The sequence below is a fragment of the Myxine glutinosa genome, chromosome 2 (assembly GCF_964187855.1).
Source record: "Myxine glutinosa chromosome 2, kmMyxGlut1.1, whole genome shotgun sequence".
Lineage (NCBI taxonomy): Eukaryota > Metazoa > Chordata > Myxini > Myxiniformes > Myxinidae > Myxine > Myxine glutinosa.
In genome coordinates, this window is record NC_136262.1 from 211486135 (window position 1) to 211505109 (window position 18975).

Below are 18975 nucleotides of genomic sequence, written 5' to 3' on the forward strand. Positions count from 1 at the left end.
CTAGAGTGAGTGAAAGGTTGACGATGGTGAAAATGATGATTCGAAAGCTCTTGGTGAACGTCATCTCGGGATATACTTCTCAGGTCGGTTGGAGCGATGAAGAGAAGGACAAGTTCTGGTGTGCAATAGAGAAGCTGATGGAAAACGTGAATGAGGAAGTTGTTGTGGTAGGAGGAGACCAAAATGGACATGTGGGAAGGAGTATGGATGGTTTTGAGGGAGTTCAGGGGGTTACAGATTATGGTGTGAGGAATGGAGAACAACACAACACGACATGCATTTTAAGGCCATTTTCCCTGCTAGAGTGGGGGTTAGCCTTGCGGTCCCCATGACAATCTTCTCCATTTTGCCCTATTTTCTGCATCTCTCCTTGTTAACCCCCTTGCCCGCATTTCTTCTTCCACCATCTTTAGCCAAGTCTTTCTCGGTCTTCTCCGTCCTCTACTTCCTTCTACATCAATTTCCATCACTCTTCTCAACCAGTCACTTTCATCCTTCCTCAACACATGACCAAACCATCTCAGCCTGTTCCTCTTCACAGCATCAATCACAGGCAATATTCCCATCATCTTTCGCAATTCATCATTTGTCTTCCTCTCTCTCAACGATACTCCGCACATCCATCGAACCATTCGCATTTCACATTTCCACCCTTTCCAGCCTTCGTTGCTGCTCTACGTTCATTACCCATGTCTCGCTCCCATAAATCATAACACTTCTCACACATGCAGCATACACCTTTCCCTTCAGCTTCAGCGACACTCTCCTCCTCATCAGCACGCCACTCAGTTCCCGAAACTTCTTCCATGCACATCTCACTCGAGCAACCGTTGCCGAGTCTGATCCACCTTCTCCATTCAGCATGTCTCCGAGGTAGCAAAATGTTTTCACACCTTCCAGCTTCACGCCGTCTCCAAGATCCAACTCAACATTTCCTCCATCTGCAGCTCCCTCTGTGCACACCTTACATTTGAATGTAGCTGCCACACTGGTAAATGACCCTCTCAGACCACTACATTTTTGATGAACCCACTCAGCGCACATTGTACATTGAATGGAGTTCACTCCGACACCCTTCCTGCACACAGCACACGGCCACTTCCCAGTTCTTTCCACCTCACCACATGCTTTACCACTTGCCATCACCTCCGTCTTTCCGATATTCACCTTCAGACCTTTTGTCTCCATACATTCCTTCCACTTGTTCATCTTTTCCTTCAGTCCATCCATACTTTCCGCAATCAACACCAGATCATCTGCATACAACAACTCCCACGGTAAACCCTCCTTTACGTTCTGAGCCAGCACCTCCATCACAGCTACAAATAGTAGTGGACTTAGTACCGACCCCTGATGCACTCCCACCTTCACCTCAAACTCACCACCGTTCCCGTCCTTCGTCCTTACAGCTGTGCGCGCTCTTTTGTACATTGCCATCACTACTCTGATCAACCATTCCTCCACTCCTAACTTCCTCAATGCCCATGTCAATACTTTGCGTGGAACCCTATCGAATGCTTTCTCCAGATCAACAAACCCAAAAAACAACTTCTTCCTCTTCTCCATGTACTTCTCCTGCAACTGCCTCACAATGAAAAGCGCATCTGTCGTTCCTCTTCCTGGCATAAATCCAAACTGCATTTCGTCGATCTTCACTTTCTTCCTTATCCTCCTCTCCAACACCCTTTCCAATACCTTCATTCCATGCTCCAATAACTTTATCGCTCGGTACGAGCCACACTCCAGAGGGTCACCTTTCCCCTTGTATAGAGGGACGAGGGTACTCAGTTCCCAATCCACTGGAATGCGGCCTTCTTTCACCACCAGATTACAGATCTCTGTCATTCTCTTCACACCCCAACTTCCTGCTGCCTTCAACATATCTCCCACAACTCCCGTCGGCCCTCCCCGCTTTTCCACTCTTCATTGCTTTTATCGCTTCCTCAACTTCCTTCTCAGTTATCTTCTCTGCCGGTCCTAAAACTGGGTTACTCTCTATGTTGCCATCCCATTCATTCTCTGTATTCAACAGCATTTCCATATATCTTTTCCATCTTCCTTTAATTCCATCTGGGTCGACAACGATTTGTCCCACTTCATCCTTCAAGCAACTCACCCCCATCACGTCACACCTCTCTTTCGCTATGTGCTTTGCAATCCTGAAAACTGCTTTCTGACCCTCTTCCGAATCCAAGCGTTCTCCGAACATTTTCCTACATGCCTCCTGCGCCTTTGCTACCTCTTTCTTTGCAGCCTTCCTGGCTGCCTTATAACTTTCCTGGCTGCCTTTTCAAGGGAGAAGGTGAGAGGATTTTGGAGTTTGCTGATGGAGCTGGTTTGTTGACTTGTAATACTCAGTTCCAGAAAGAGGATAATAAGCTTGTTACATACACGTCAGGTGGGTCGACGACAACCATTGACTGCCTGATGGTGCGTAGGTGAGATAGGGGGCACCTCCTGGACACAAGTGTGATCCTTGGTTATGTATGTTAGCACTACAAAACTCTGGGAGTATGTTTCACAGCACTACAAAACTCTGGCAGAAGACAAAGGTATGTTTCACAGCACCATTTGGTTGTCTGTGACATAAGGGTGAAAGGTGCGAAGAGAGCTCGGCGGGTGAAGTACCAACCGAGAATGAAGGTGTGGAGGTTGAAAGAGGTGACAGTGAGGGAGTCATTAAAATAGAGTCCGAGTATGGCAGATGATGATGTGGTTGAGCTTGAAAGTGGTTGGATGTCAATGAAAGATAGTCTGTTGGGAGCCGTTGGTGAAGTATGTGGATGGATAAAAGGACGAGCAAGGCACTCGGAAACATGGTGGTGGGATGATGAAGTTGGAAAGAGGATTGACGAGAAGAGGAAGAAGTTCAAGGAGTGGCAGAAGGCGAAGGGTACGGGGGCAGAAAAGGCAGAGCATGAAGGTTATAAGGCAGCCAAGAAGGCTGCAAAGAAAGAGGTAGCAAAGGCGCAGGAGGCATGTAGGAAAATGTTCAGAGAACGCTTGGATTCGGAATAGGGTCAGAGAACGGTATTCAGGATTGCAAAGCAGATAGCGAAAGAGGTGTGATGTGACGGGGGTGAGTTGCTTGAAGGATGAAGTGGGACAAATCGTTGTGGACGCAGATTGAATTAAAGGGAGATGGAAGAGATATATGGAAATGCTGTTGAATGCAGAGAATGACTGGGATGGCAACAAAGAGAGTAACCCAGTTTTAGAACCGGCAGAGAAGATAACTGAGAAGGAAGTTGAGCAAGCGATAAAAGCAATGAAGAGTAGAAAAGTGTGAGGGCCGACGGGAGTTGTGGGAGATATGTTGAAGGCAGCAGGAAGTTGGGGTGTGAAGAGAATGACAGAGATCTGTAATCTGGTGGTGAAAGAAGGCCGCATTCCAGTGGATTGGGAACTGAGTACCCTTGTCCCTCTATACAAGGGGAAAGGTGACCCTCTGGACTGTGGCTCGTACCGAGCGAAAAAGTTATTGGAGCATGGAATGAAGGTATTGAAAAGGGTGTTGGAGAGGAGGATAAGGAAGAAGGTGAAGATCGATAAAATGCAGTTTGGATTTATGCCAGGAAGAGGAACGACAGACGCGCTCTTTATAGTGAGGCAGTTGCAGGAGAAGTACATGGAGAAGAGGAAGAAGTTGTTTCTTGGGTTTGTTGATCTGGAGAAAGCATTCGATAGGGTTCCACGCGAAGTATTGACATGGGCATTGAGGAAGTTAGGAGTGGAGGAATGGTTGATCAGAGTAGTGATGGCATTGTACAAAAGAGCGCACACAGCTGTAAGGACGAAGGACGGGAACAGTGGTGAGTTTGAGGTGAAGGTGGGAGTGCATCAGGGGTCGGTACTAAGTCCACTACTATTTGTAGCTGTGATGGAGGTGCTGGCTCAGAACGTAAAGGAGGGTTTACCATGGGAGTTGTTGTATGCAGATGATCTGGTGTTGATTGCGGAAAGTATGGATGGACTGAAGGAAAAGATGAACAAGTGGAAGGAATGTATGGAGACAAAAGGTCTGAAGGTGAATATCGGAAAGACGAAGGTGATGGCAAGTGGTAAAGCATGTGGTGAGCTGGAAAGAACTGGGAAGTGGCCATGTGCTGTGTGTGCAAGAAGGGTGTCGGAGTGAACTCCATTCAATGTACAATGTGCGCTGAGTGGGTTCCTCAAAAATGCAGTGGTCTGAGAGGGTCATTAACCAGTGTGGCAGCTACATTCAAATGCAAGGTGTGCACAGAGGGAGCTGCAGATGGAGGAAATGTTGAGATGGATCTTGGAGACGGCGTGAAGCTGGAAGGTGTGAAAACATTTTGCTACCTCGGAGACATGCTGAATGGAGAAGGTGGATCACACTCGGCAACGGTTGCTGGAGTGAGATGTGCATGGAAGTAGTTTCGGGAACTAAGTGGCGTGCTGATGAGGAGGGGAGTGTCGTTGAAGCTGAAGGAAAAGGTGTATGCTGCATGTGTGAGAAGTGTTATGATTTATGGGAGCGAGACATGGGTAGTAGAGCAGCAACAAAAGCTGGAAAGGGTGGAAATGCGAATGGTTCGGTGGATGTGCGGAGTATCGTTGAGAGAGAGGAAGACAAATGATGAATTGCAAAAGATGATGGGAATAGAGCCTGTGATTGATGCTGTGAAGAGGAACAGGTTGAGATGGTTTGGTCATGTGTTGAGGAAGGATGAAAGTGCCTGGTTGAGGAGAGTGATGAAAATGAATGTAGAAGGAAGTAGAGGACGGACCGCAAGGCTAACCCCCGCTCCAGCAGGGAAAATGGCCTTAAAATGCATGTTGTTGTGTGTGTTGTTGTCTGTGTTGTCATGGAACTACTCCCTCAAACTTTTGTGAAATCCTACCAAACTTCTGGTATGCACCTATCTCTCCCGTCGGTATGCCCTCAAGGGTATTTTTTTTTGAAAAATGCTACAATTTTTTTTGGGGGTGGGGGGTGGGGAGGTGAATTTTTTGGGGAATTTTTTTTTTTTCCAACTTAAGTTTTCAACTTCAATTGTTTATAAAATGTAATATCACGTATATTACAAATACATTTGTGCATTATTATTGTTTGAATTATGATTGGTGTAAACCATGACAAAACAGCAACTCAGGTACAGTCATTTATCTACATATCGACACATCTGGGCAGTCTGTTGTCACTGAACTAATCCCTGAAACTTTTGTTTCCATGGTTGTGAAGTGTTTATAATAACGTGGTGGTGGTTTTGAATCATGTGGGGGTGAGGTGTTCTTAATGATGTGGTGGCGAGGTGTTTTGAATGAGTTGGTGACGAGGGTGTTTTGAATTACTTGGTGGTGAGGTGTTTTGAATTACGTGGTGGTGAGGTGTAATCGTCCCAAACTTCCAGTCTGCGCCTAACCCCTCCCGTATGTATGTGCTGAGGGGTTCTTTTTTGAATTTTATATATTTTTTCAACCTAAATCTTCAACCTAAATTGCTTATAAAAATGTAATATCACAAACACTACAAATAAATTTGTGCAAAATAATTGTTTGTATTATGATTGGTGTAAATCATGACAACACAGCACCTCAGGTGCAGTCATTATCCTCAGCTAAAATAAGCCCATTCCTCAGTAACGACGTGTGGTAAGGCGAGCGCAGCGAGCTGAGCCAAGCTAGTAAGATATTGCTACAGTTTTGAGATTTGTACATATATGACATCATTAAAGGCTAAAGGTTTGCCCCCCATAGTTAGTCCACGAGCAACACGTAGGTATTAGTTATGTCATAGTATGTGTGAGTATAGGCCATTTCCCCTGGTAATATCTGCGTTGTATAAAGACGAGTTTAGGTCCCTTCATTTTTGCGCCACCCTCCAATTCCACCTATGGGCATAATTGATCCCGCGCCCCATTTGGCTGATCCCTCAGTTTGTTACGCTTTGGCTACCCGCAGCAGTTTGTTACGCTTTGGCTGCCAGCAGCATTCGCTGCCCTTTGTTCGCTCGCTAGTCGAGTAACACGAGGTAGGCCTGAGAAGAGGGAGGAGCGCGGGGTCGGGGTGGAGCGGCGTCAAGGAGCGCGTCAGAGGCGATGACGGTAAGGGCCACCAACCAACCAGGGCTCTAAGAGTGGGATTGGATCCGAAGTGCGCTTAACGCACTCAAAATTACGAGCGGCCGAAATTTAATTATTAAAATCCAAATTTAATTAGTGCCATGGATAGCCAAGACGGTCGAATGCTGGTGGGGGTAAAGGAGGAGGTAGAGGAGGTAGAATTAATGACCCAGGACCCCCGGGAACAATGGGAAGAAGAGGACATTGATGAGGGGCCGGCCGTAGGGGTAGAAAATGGCGGCGCCTCGCATGAGGCAGCGGAAGCCGAGCCCGCGGAGCCAATGGATATGGGCACCTTCATGGCGCAAATCAAAGCGTGCTTCGTGGTGCAAAGCAATGAAATGAGGGAAATGAAAGACGGGTTAACTAAATTGGAAAACAAAATGGGTGGCCAATAAAAAGAATTGGGGGACAAATCCACCCGGGAATTGGAAGAGGTGAAAAAGGGGTTGGAGAGAAAAAATGACACCCAAAAGAACAAATGGGGAAACATGAGAGTGGCATCAAAGAAAGAAATAAAAGAAATGGGAGAGGACATAAGGCGCGGTTTGAGCGGGGAGGTCGCATTGGTACGCGACGAGGTAACGCGATTTGAGGAACGCGTGGAAAGCGAGCCTGAGCGAGGCGCAGTTAAAATGACCGAGGGGATAGAAATCGCGACTCAGGGTGTGGAAAAGCCGACGGCCGCTGAATTAGAAGAGAAAATTTTAAGCGCGCCGGCGGTCGTTGGGCTAGAAAAAGAAAAATAAATTATAGTGAAAATTGGGGACGAAGAGACGGCAGAAGCAGAAATTAAATCGGAGATGAAAATGGAATGCACGCAAAGTCCGTGTTCGCATTGTGATGTCATGCTGCCTAACCCAAATGAAAGTTTGCAGGTGCGGTTGGCGGAGAAGAGAATCCCGAAGGTGAGTAGGAGCGTGTATGGCGCGAAAATGTTTGGCACAAAAGTGTTTGGCGCGAAAGTGTTTGGCACGCTTGGGAGCGCGACGTCACCCGGGCGCTCGTGGAAGGTCCGCGGGGAGGTGTATGAAGGTGAATGGCGCGCGTGTGCGAACGGCACCGGAGCGCATGTGTGCAACAGGAGAGTGTGTTACAGAGTGCACAACGGAGTGTATGTGTGAAGAGTGTGAAACAGAGTGTGCGATGGCCGAAGAGAGTGTGCGGGAGTGCACACCAGAGCGCGTGATTGGGTGTGCAACAGGAGAATGCACACATGTGGGTAAGTGTGCGCTGAGTGGGTGTGTACCCGGAGAGTGCACTCCCGTGGTTGTTACTGAGTGTGTAACAAGAGAGTGTGCGTGAGGGTGTGCGATGGCCAAGTGTGTAACAGAGTGTGCGAGTAGTATGAGTGCGCCAGGATGTGTGGTAATGGAATGTGCGAACGGCGTGAGTGTGCCTGAGTGGTGTGCGCCTGAGTGTGCAAGGGAAGAGTATGCACGAGCGAGTGCAGTAACAAAATGTATGGAGTGTATGGGAGGCGCTGGGACGTCTTGGTGTGAAATAAGTATAGAAAGGGTCGCGTGGTGTGAGAATGTGACTCGGGCATCGACGCAGACCGGGGGCAGCGTTTAGGGCGACGGATAGCCGACGCGAGTCCTCGGTGCGTGGTGTGCTTTGTGTGCTGCGGGGACCGGCAGGGATCGTTGCCGCGGCGGCGTGCACGATTCGTGCCGGGCCCCGCCCTGTATGGTCGGTGCCGTGCCGTGGCGAAAGAGACAAACGGCACGGTTCAAGGGGGGGGGGGGGGGTAGGAGAGGTCGGACCTTCGCCCCCTGGCGGGCGCGGTGCTCCGACCGGGGTAGGCCGGGCACCGAAAGGCTCCACGCAGGGATGGCGCCTGGAACCTTCGCCCAAGCATGCCTCCTCCCCTGAATCGAAAATGCCGGACGGACCCAACCTGCAGGAGACAAACCACCCGCATGCATTGCTCGGCTTTTCGAAGCCGAGCAGTGATGACGAAAATGTATTGCCGCACGGAGAGGCTCAAGTGGAGTGGACAGTTAGCCATAGTGTTGGCGAATGGTAGCTTTACCATTCACATTGGGGGCACATGAGCGCTAGATTATGGGGATCGCAGTGAAAACTAGCCGAGGGCGGGCTAGGATATTGTTAGGGATTTAGAAATGACAATAGGAGACATGAGATTTGCAGTCACGTGAAAAAGTAAGTACACCCCATGTAAAGTTTTGACTTTTTCAACATATTTCAACATACAGCTATTTGATCTTCATTTCAACAATACTGATAGATAAAGGTGATATAATATAACAAATATCATGAAACATTTACATTTTGTAGTCCATTGTATAATTTAAATAAACAGAAATGCAAATTTCACATGTGGAAAAAGTAAGTACAGTACACCCCTACATTTATCACTACTTCAAATACCTAAAATTAGAATCACGTGCACCAGCTCAGGTGCAAATGATTAGAACATCGTTTGAGAGGATCTTGGAGGAACCTGTCTTATTTAAACCTCAGACATTTAGTTTGGTTTGCTCTTTGTTGTTGAAGTGTGCGGCGTCATCATGCCAAGATCAAAAGAGCTCTCTGAGGCCTTCAGAAATAAGGTTATAGATGCCTACGAGTCTGGGAATGGATTTAAAAAGATCTCCAAACAATATGAAATCAATCATTCGACTGTCCGGAAGATAATCTGCAAGTGGAGAAGACTCCAAACAACTGCCAAATTGTTCAGGCCAGGCCGCCCCAGCAAGTTCAGCCCGAGAGCAGACCGCAAGATGCTGAAAGAAGTGTCCAAGAACCCCAGAATGTCATCACGGGACCCACAGGTAGCTTTTGCCACTGTTGATGTCAAAGTGCATGAGTCTACCATTAGAAAGAGGCTGCACAAATTTGATCTAAATGGGAGGTGTGTCAGGAGGAAACCTTTGCTGTCCAGAAAGAACATCAGGGCAAGACTAAAGTTTGCCAATGAACACCGAGGCAAAGACCAGCACTTCTGGAACAATGTGCTCTGGACAGATGAGTCAAAGGTAGAGCTATTTGGCCACAGCACCAGAAGACATGTTTGGCGAAAACCAAAGACAGCATTTGACCACAAGAAGCTGATACCAACTGAAAAGCATGGTGGTGGAAATATTATGGCTTGGGGCAGCTTTGCTGCATCAGGGCCTGGGCAGCTCACCATCATAGAATCCACGATGAATTCTTCATTGTACCAGAGGGTGCTTGAGGATAATGTGAGGCCATCTGTCAGGAAGTTGAAGCTCAACCGAAGGTGGACCTTGCAACATGACAATGACCCTAAACATACCAGTAAATCCACCAAGGAATGGCTGAGAAGAAAGAAATGGAGGGTTCTGGAATGGCCAAGTCAAAGCCCGGATCTAAATCCCATCGAGATGTTGTGGGGGGGATTTGAAACGAGCTGTGCATGCAAGAAACCCCTCAAACATCGCACAGCTGAAAGAATTCTGCATGGAGGAGTGGGCAAAAATTTCTCCCAGTCGATGTCAGAGACTGGTAGACAGTTATAAGAAACGCCTACTTGAGGTTGTTTCTGCCAAAGGGGGCAATACCATGTATTAGAGCCAAGGGTGTACTTACTTTTTCCACATGCGAAATTTGCATTTATGTTTATTTAAATTATACAATGGACTACAAAATGTAAATGTTTCATGATATTTATTTTATTATATCACCTTTATCTATCAAGATTGTTGAAATGAGGATCAAATAGCTGTATGTTGAAATATGTTGAAAAAGTCAAAACTTTACATGGGGTGTACTTAATTTTTCACGTGACTAAGTAGTGACTTTTGTACAGGTAGAAGGGACGTTGAGAGATGAGATGGATGTTAATGACGAGGGAGTGCTTAGTGTAAGGGAAGACGGGAAAGCACGAGTTTTAGAGGGAAGTAGTTAGATGATGCTGTGTGTATGTCGTAGTGTGGAGAAATTGTGGGTGCGTCTTGGGCTTGAGCAAATGAGGAATTGGGTGTGCTTGGGCTTGAGCAAATGAGGCATTGGTCGGGGATGACCAGAGGTGATGTATGAGTGGTGTATTGAGGACAGATGGAGTTGTGTTGGAGTGTATGGAAAGAGGAATGAGAGCACAAGAAGTGTGCAAGAGAGAGATTGGTGTGTGGAATGAGTGGTGTGAAACGAGTGGTGTGGAGTGCATGGTGCGAAGGAGTGAATGGGGGAAGATGGACCCCTTCACGAATACCCGGGGAGGGTAGTTTAAAGTTAGGTAGAGGGTTTAGGTAAATTATTGGATATTGACACCTGTGGTGCAGGTAGTAGCAAAGAAGTGCTTGGATGGGTGCATGAGTCTGTGGAAATGGCTGGGCGTGTGGGCTTTGTTGGTGCGTACGGTTATTGGGGCACTCCGCCACTGGTAGTTTGTCGGCCAGGTGAGGCCGCAGGTAGGCTCTGGGAACCAGTCAGTTAGAGTCAGAGTAGTGTTCAGTAGCGCCTGAGGATACTAGGAAAGGACCCGGGTAGCCCAATGCCAGAGAGGGCATCAGAGGGGTGAGAGAGCCAGGAGGGGCCTTCCCCGATTTAGGGTAGTCGCAAGGAGCAAGGTAAGCTCGGGTGGCGACTTCAGTGGCGGAGGTGCGCAGGTAGTTGGACCTGCTAGTGGAGCCACACGACCCAGCCCCGAAATTGTGCGAAGGCACAGTCGTGAAAAATTGGGGAGTGAGACCCAAAGTTGGAAGGTACCACAGGGTGGGTCAATGGGAATTGGTTTTTAGAACCACATAGTTTAAAGATGCCAAGTGGCAGGGCATGACCCCGGGTAGTGTAACTGAGTATATGTTATTAGAGGATAGTTAGGATAAGAAGTCTCTTCGCACCATCCACATCCACCCACCAAGGAGACAGAACTCCACACCAGATTTTGCGAACGATTTGGAAGGGTAAAGACGCATCATGACGTGAGTGTGACATTGTGGGTATCCATCTCTTCCTTCCAGAGAGGGATTGGAAGACGAATTTGGCGTAGAGGGGGATATGGGAGACAGGACGTAGAGACGGATTTGTAAAGTGTAAATACAGGGAGGGGCAAGGGTAGTGTAGGCTGACATGGGGGGGGGGCGGGGGTTACAAACGGTTAGGGACGAGCTTTCTCTGCTCGCTCTCCCGCGCCCCTCATGTTGCATTGCCTTGTGTTTGTGTGTACCCTTGCGCCCTTTCCTCCGCTAACTCTGCTTTGTCTTCCTCCCCACCCATGGACCCATTTTTGGAGGGGAGTGTGCAGGAACCCTGAACTGTGCTGCGGCACGTTGCTACCTTTTGCTGCACCAATACACCTTATGGACCACATGTTCTGTGGCCTGGCATCTTTGCTGAGCAGACATTTGCTGCAAACGTTACCTTGCACCTGCGGACCACTGGTTCTAAGTGGCGTCGATGTCACGCAAATGGACCATAAGATTGGCCCTGCTGATAAATAAAAACGGACACGGTTTGTGCATTTTATACTTTGGTGTGTCAGGAAAGAAGACCTCAAGTTTTTATTATGGCACACCGAAGATGAAGCAGGAAGCAAGAAGACGCAGCCAAGCAGCAAATATGACATGTGTATTAATGGTGATTGTGCATTTTTGTGCATTTTTTTGGTGTATTGGTACATTGCATTGTTGTTTCTCCCCTCCAAATTTCTTTTCACAAAAGAACAGGTCCTGGGTTATATTTATAGAAATGTAAATAATTAGCTTAGTCTTGTAAATAACATGCTCCCCACCGGCTTTATGTGTAGTTTGAGAATTCTTTCCGCAATTCGGTTAGCTGTGGGTGTGAGTCTGTTAGTTAGTACATAATGCAGTAGGTGGGACATATCTAGTGTTGTAAAACTGTCGCATACAGGGTGTTAGATTAAATGTAGAGGGAAACCACATCTAAGTGTCACACATAATTTAAAAACTAGTCCTGAACCTTGCTCAAAACTGGTCGTTCTCACCTGTGTGGGTTCGGCTCGGGGAAGAGCCTGGCGAAGGAGGGGGGCAGTGCTACGGTTTTGAGATTTGTACATATGACATCATTAAAGGCTAAAGGTTTATTGTTACGTTATGACATCAATTGTTATTGCTAAAGGTTTATAAGGGATTATTGTTACGATTAGATTTACTATAATAATGTTACGTTATAAATACGAAAATTATGTTATTTTTTTTTAAAAGAGGTGAATTCCTTCTGCTTTTACACCACTTCAATCCATCAACTTTGCATTCACAACATTGGGATTAAAGTGTAATGGTTATATTGACTATAATATTATTATTACTACGAAAACGATACTACTGAAATGATACCACTGTATTGAGAAACCTGGGTTTAATTTGTCCCAAGCGGACGGTGAGTCATAACGCCTAAGGCCTATATGTACCGTATTGTTGGAAGAGACATAACGTAGATGCTTTCGATATTTGATGGTCATTTTAGCAATTGGTTTGTTTGTGTTTTTCACTGAATGAAAAGCATAAGGGTAGAGCATGGCGATTGTGATATACTACTGTGTTCAAAAAGTATCCGACCTTTATTTTTCATGCGTAAAAAAAAAAGAAGCTAGGGAGGCATTGATTGGTGCACGTATGTAGGCGATCCTAATGCACACGCGTGAATTTTTTCCCACCTGCAGAAGTTGTCATTCGACGGCAGACCGCCGATGAGTGAGGACATGTAAGTGAGCACCGTCGGATTTTCGTTTTTGACAAAATGACGGAAAAACTTGAACAACGCTACTGCATCAAATGTTGTGTAAAGCTTGGCGATTCCCAAGTGGAAACGATCCGCAAGATTCAACACCGTTCATTCCATTATGAAGGAGGATTTGGGCTTCAGGAGAATCTCAGCGAAGTTCGTACCAAAGCTGCTAATGATTGAGCAGAAGCAACTCCGTTTGGAGATCGCACAGGACATGCTGGAGACTGTGAACAGCGATCCCAGCTTCCTCAACGCAGTGATCACTGGCGATGAGTCCTGGGTTTATGGGTACGACCCAGAAACCAAGTTGCAGTCATCACAATGGAAGCATCCAACATCCCCGAGGCCAAAAAACACAAAATTTGATGCAGTAGCGTTGTTCAAGTTTTTCCGTCATTTTGTCAAAAACGAAAATCCGACGGCGCTCACTTACATGTCCTCACTCATCGGCGGTCTGCCGTCGAATGACAGCTTCTGCAGGTGGGAAAAAATTCACGCGTGTGCATTAGGATCGCCTACATACGTGCACCAATCAACGACTCCCTAGCTTCTTCTTTTTTTACGCACGAAAAATAAAGGTCGGATACTTTTTGAACACACTACGTACGACAGGTTCGACGATATGTTCGACCTGAACAACATTCAAATTAAAATGGCGGTGCTTGGAGAAAATGAATGAATGATCGTTTTAAGGCCATTTTCCCCGCTAGAGCGGGGGTTAGCCTTGCGGGCCCTATGACAATCATGGTTCCCTGTTTGAGGCAATGTTTTTATGGCCAGACGTCCTTCCTGACGCCAACCCTTAGTCGCCTCTTACGATGCGCAGGGATACGGTGTACCTATTCTAAACCGGGGTACACACCGTGAGGTGCTTGGAGACATCAGAAGTAATCACATCACCATGTCATGTGACCAGATTCTCAGCTCCGATTGGTATACGTTTGAGGGGATATACATACGTACATACGGACAAACACTGTTCTCGACGGCTCTGCCCAATGGGCTACGCCGTAAAATACAGGACACACAAGTAGTCAGTAAATAACAACACACACAAAGCTCAAATCCCTAAATATGTCCTGACACAATGCATCCTGAACAGACCTCGTCTCTAATACAGTGCCCTCCATAAGTATTGGAACAGTGAAGTCAAATTAGTAATTATTGGTATATAGTGTGTACTCAAAGAAATTTGGATTTGAGATCAAAAGATGAATAAGAGGAAAGAGTACAGAAGGTCAACTTTCATTTCATGGCATTTCTATGCATATACATTTTATCATTGCAGAACAATAGCACTTTTATGTTCAGTCCCTCCCCTCCCCACCCTCCCCACCCCATTTATGTAAGCATAAGTATTGGAACAGATTAATGTAAAGTAAATTAAAGTGGTACAACAGATGGTATTTGGGTGCATACACCTTGCATGCAATAACGTATCCTTAAACATATTGCATATCCCTCAAGCCTGTGACCGATTGACGTCACCAAACTCTTGGTGTCTTCCTTTGAGATGCTTTGCCTAGCCTCACGATATCGCCACACCCTTCTCTCCCAACCCCCCCCCCCCCCCCCCCACCCCCAGTTATGGAAGTAAATTTTATCATAGGGAGTTTAGAATGGTGACGCATGGTCTGATCTAACATATTGTGACGTCATGCACGGTCTGATCCCAAGTTAAAACGTGTGGTGAGATTAGTGTGGTGAGCCGATCCAAGCTAGTAACTAGAACGGGCACTCGGTAGAGCGCATACCTTCGCCGCAGCTACTGTTCTGTACTTGGCATGGGAGTGTAGGGAACAGAACAGTGAACAGTTTGGTGCTGATTTCATGCAAATCGGATAAGAATTGACCGAGTTATGACAAAAAACGCACATTTTGCAAGGTCGTGACCCCCCTGACCTTTGACCCGATTGCTCCCAAAATCTAATCAAATGTGTCCCGTATAATAACCAATCATCCCACCAAATTTCATGCAATTCGGTTGAATACTTTTTGAGTTATGCGAATAACATACACACACACACACACACACAGACATACAAATAAATACACAGCGATCAAAACATAACCTTCCGCTTTTGCGAAGGTAATAACAAATTTGACTTCACCGTTTTTACTTTCCGTACCATGAATCAGCCGCGTTGATCGGTGCAAGATTTACACTTTGGGGATATGGTGTAAATCTTGCGCTGATCAGAGATCCTGCAACCTTCACCCCTTTTCTCATCCACACCTACCCTAAAATATGCTCCCAATTCACCACTCTTGTTCTGCACTCACGTGTTTTTAGGGTGTCCGATTCACCAGTAGCCAAGCTTTGATGCAAGTTGGATTCATGGCTCTCCATCTCACAACTATACTTTTGCAGTTTTTCCTGGTTCTGCAAACATTGCTGTTTTTGCTGGAGTAGTGCTTGTAGCTTCTCCTGAACAAAGAAATTGTAAAACATTACCAGCATAAACTGTGGAAAAAAACAAACAAACCGAAATGACAGAAAACAAGACCAAAAGTCTAACAGCGGCGTAGCCGGGCTTGTAAAATATTATAAACCACAAACGCACACGATTAGCTTTTTTAACAGTCGCTAATGCTGTTTATAACATTAAACAAAGAAATTTGGAGGATCTATATACCCCACAAGGGTTGGAGGTGTGCTCATTTACCAAGCCAGCCATTCCTTAAGGGTTTTGAATGGAGTGCTTGCTCGAATGCTTTAACCACTTGGCGATCTCTCCACAAGAAACTTGGTAAATGAACACACACCCAATGTTCTTGAGACCCGACCATAGATCGACTGTAATCTATATACCCCAAAGAGGAATTGACCTTTCCTGCCGAACTCGAAGCGAGCGTAGCATTACAGTCGGACACAAAACTTCCGCTACTTTAATATATATATATACTTTAACGTTGCAGTCACTACAAAGGGATTAGTGTTACGATTAGATTTACTATAATAATGTTACGTTATTATTACTTTTTATTAAAATAAAACCGAGGTGAATTTCTTACATCTGCGGTTACACCGCTTCAATCCATAAACTTTCCATTCACGACATTGGGATTAAAGTGTTATGGTTATATTTACTATAATATTATTAGTACTACGAAAACGATACGACTGAAACGATACCACTGTATTAAGAAACTTGGGCTTAATTTGTCCAAAGCGGACGGTGAGTCATAACACCTAAGGCCTATACGTACCATATTGTTGGAAGAGACGTAACGCCGATGCTTTCGATATTTGATGGTCATTTTAACAATCGGTTTGTTTGTGTTTCTCACTGAATGAAAAACGTAAGGGTGGAGCATGCAGATTGTGATATATGACAGGTTCGATATTGTTGCGGATTTGTAATTGTTGTAAATATCACCCTCTGTAAGTGTAATGAATTCTTGTAAATATCTCCGTTTTGTGTGTAAAGGTCAAAGGTCGTCCTCTTAGTTAGTCCATATACATGCACGTAGCAAATCATATACCCTTCTAAATAGTTATTTTTTTATTATGTGTATTAGTTTAAGGTTGTGTTTCCCATTAGTTGACTCTACATTGCACCGAATTCAAATAAGATAGATCCCCTTTCAATTCCCCATTTGTCCGCAATTGCCAACTGCATTTACCCTCCATTGAACACGCGGTCGGTTCGGAGAAGAAAGGCGTGTCTCCGCCTTCGTCATCGGAGGGAGGAGTGAGCCAGCCCCGATCAACCAACCAAGGATGAGGGGTTTGGCTTGAGAGGGCGGAGACAGAACGACCGGGGAGGTTCGCGAAGGTTCGAGGGTGTGGCTTATATAACCCGTCACGCGACGCCCCCACCAGAGATGATTGAGGGAGAGAGATGCGCGCAAGAGTTCAGTGAGGGACTGCTTGGTGAAAGAGGTGAAGAACGAAGTCATCGAGGGAGCCAGAGAGTGAAGGAGCCCGAATAGAGAGCTTTTTTTATTTTTTTATTTTTTTTTAATGTATACAAGATCGAGGCTCGTGAAAGAGCTAACATTAATCACACAAAAAGACAAACCGACACACAAAACACAAAAAACAAGGAGAGCGGCAGACAAGATGGGGAGAGAGGGGGAAGGACACAAAAGAGAGGGGGAAGAGGGGGAAGGACACAAACACAACATTTGAGAGCAGGGACATCGGGAGGACTTGGGGGGAGGTGGGAGAGGAATAAAACATATGAACACTGCAAGGACTCTGGGGTGAATTACCGGGGGTAGAAAAGATCAAGGTTTTCGATGGGGGAAGATAAGAGATGGTGGTGAACAGCTGTTTTAAAGACCTGGAGGGAGGAGTGGGATTGAAGGGAGTGGGGGAGTTTGTTCCAGAGGCGGGAGAAAAGGGGAATGAAAGAGTGAAAGTGAGCAGAGAGCCTATACTTTGGCAGTTTAACCATAAGAGGGTTGCAGGCAGATCTTGTGCGACCTGAAGGAATATTGGGGGGACAGAGCACAGAGAGAGCTGGGGGAGCAAGGCCGGAGAGGAGTCGGTAGAAGACAGAAAGACCACCAACCTGCCTGCGGTGAGTGAGTGAAAGGCCCTCGGTGTTGACTACATCGCAGGAGATTCCAATGATTCTGAAAGCTTTGGCCTCAACAGCGTGAAGCCGAGCAAGGTGTGAGGCAGGAGCACCAGCCCAGAGGGGGGAACAGTATTCCATTGAGCTGCGGATGAAAGCCTTGTATGTGGTGAGGAGCTCAGGTGTGCCAAGGAAGGACTTCGCACGACGGAGGATGCCCAGTCGGCGACTGGCTTTGGAGGCCAGCTTGGAAATGTGGTTTTCCCAAGAAAGATCATGGCAGATAGTGAGACCCAAAAGCTTGAGCGACAGAACTTCTTGGAGAGGATTGTTGAGAAAGTAGATGGGAGGGTTGTCCAGTCGGTCCTTTCGGAGAGACATTGTAAGAGCGTGAGATTTGTCAGGATTGAAAGACATGTTCCACTTGTTTGACCAGTCTGTGATTTTGTCCAGGTCTGCAGAGAGTGAGGAGGCTGCAGACTGCCGATCTGAGGGATGAGGAATGGAGCGACAGAGAGTAGAGTCGTCAGCAAAGAGATAGAGAGGATTTTCAAGAGAGTCAGAGAGATCATTGATAAAAAAAACCACCTTTTAGAGGCCATTTTTTCCCCGCAAGCGGGCGTTGGCCTTTTTCGGGAACTGTGGTTGTTGTTGTTTTTCGGTCCCCTTTTTGAAGCAATGTTTTACGGCCGGATGCCCTTCCTGACGCCAACCCTTTTTGCCGCCTTTAACGACAAGCAGGGAATTACCAGTGAACTGGTACTCAATTTGCCGACCTCGGAAGGATGACAGGCTGAGTCAACCCCCCTGGCGTTAATTCAGCGATTGACCGGGATTCGAACCCAGGATCCTAGGATCCTAAGCCGGCACCCTAGCCGCTAGCCCAACACCAGGGACTGGGAGACACCAGGGGCACCGGCCTTACACACGAACTCTTGAACTCTCTCTTCAGAGTTCTTTTCAACTTTCCCTCACGGTACTTGTCGGCTATCGGCCTCGTGCACGTATTTAGCCTTGGATGGAGTTTACCACCCGCTTTAGGCTGCATTCCCAAGCAACCCGACTCCAAAGAGACCCGACCCCGGCGCGTCGGGGCCCAACGCACCGGCCTTCCACCATCCATGGAGTATAAGAGAGAGTCTCTTAAGTATAAGAGAGATCATTGATGAAGACCAGAAAAAACACAGGGCCCAGAACACTACCTTGGGGAACTCCAGCCTGAACAGGAAGAGGAGATGAGAGAAACCCATTCAGGGCCACACGTTGACTACGACCAGAGAGGAAGTCCGCCAGCCATGCGTGGAGATTTCCATGGATACCAAAGGAGGAGAGTTTGGTGAGCAGAGCAGGGTGCCAGACCGTATCGAAGGCACGTGAAATGTCAAGGGAGACAGCTCTAATTTCCTGTTTGGCGTTGAGGACCTCCATCCATTGTTGAGAAAGCAGAAGCAGCATGTTCTCCTGCTCCATATGGAGGCGCTCCATACTCCATATGGTTCAGCAGAAGCAGAAGCAGAAGCAGCTCTGGGAAAGGAGACGCTGTTCCAACCAGCCTTGCCACGACAAGCTCCGACGTGTTGCTGCGAGCATCCCGGCTGTGTGGGACCCGAGTGCGGAGGGGCGGCGGCTGCTCACTCCCGGCCCGACCATTCTCCTGCTCCAACTGAACCTTCCTCTCCTTCCAG

General features: G+C 46.8%; 1 protein-coding gene across 4 annotated transcripts in view; it reads right to left on the reverse strand.

Moving 5' to 3' along the window:
* NDC80 (NDC80 kinetochore complex component) overlaps nucleotides 1-18975 on the reverse strand; it is a 108258-nt gene that overhangs the window by 28518 nt on the left and 60765 nt on the right. For all 4 annotated transcript variants that reach the window (XM_068106351.2, XM_068106352.2, XM_068106353.2 and 1 more), the window contains one exon: nucleotides 15048-15192. In XM_068106351.2, coding sequence (XP_067962452.1) covers nucleotides 15048-15192 — 145 coding nt within the window. The remainder of the gene's footprint in view (nucleotides 1-15047; nucleotides 15193-18975) is intronic.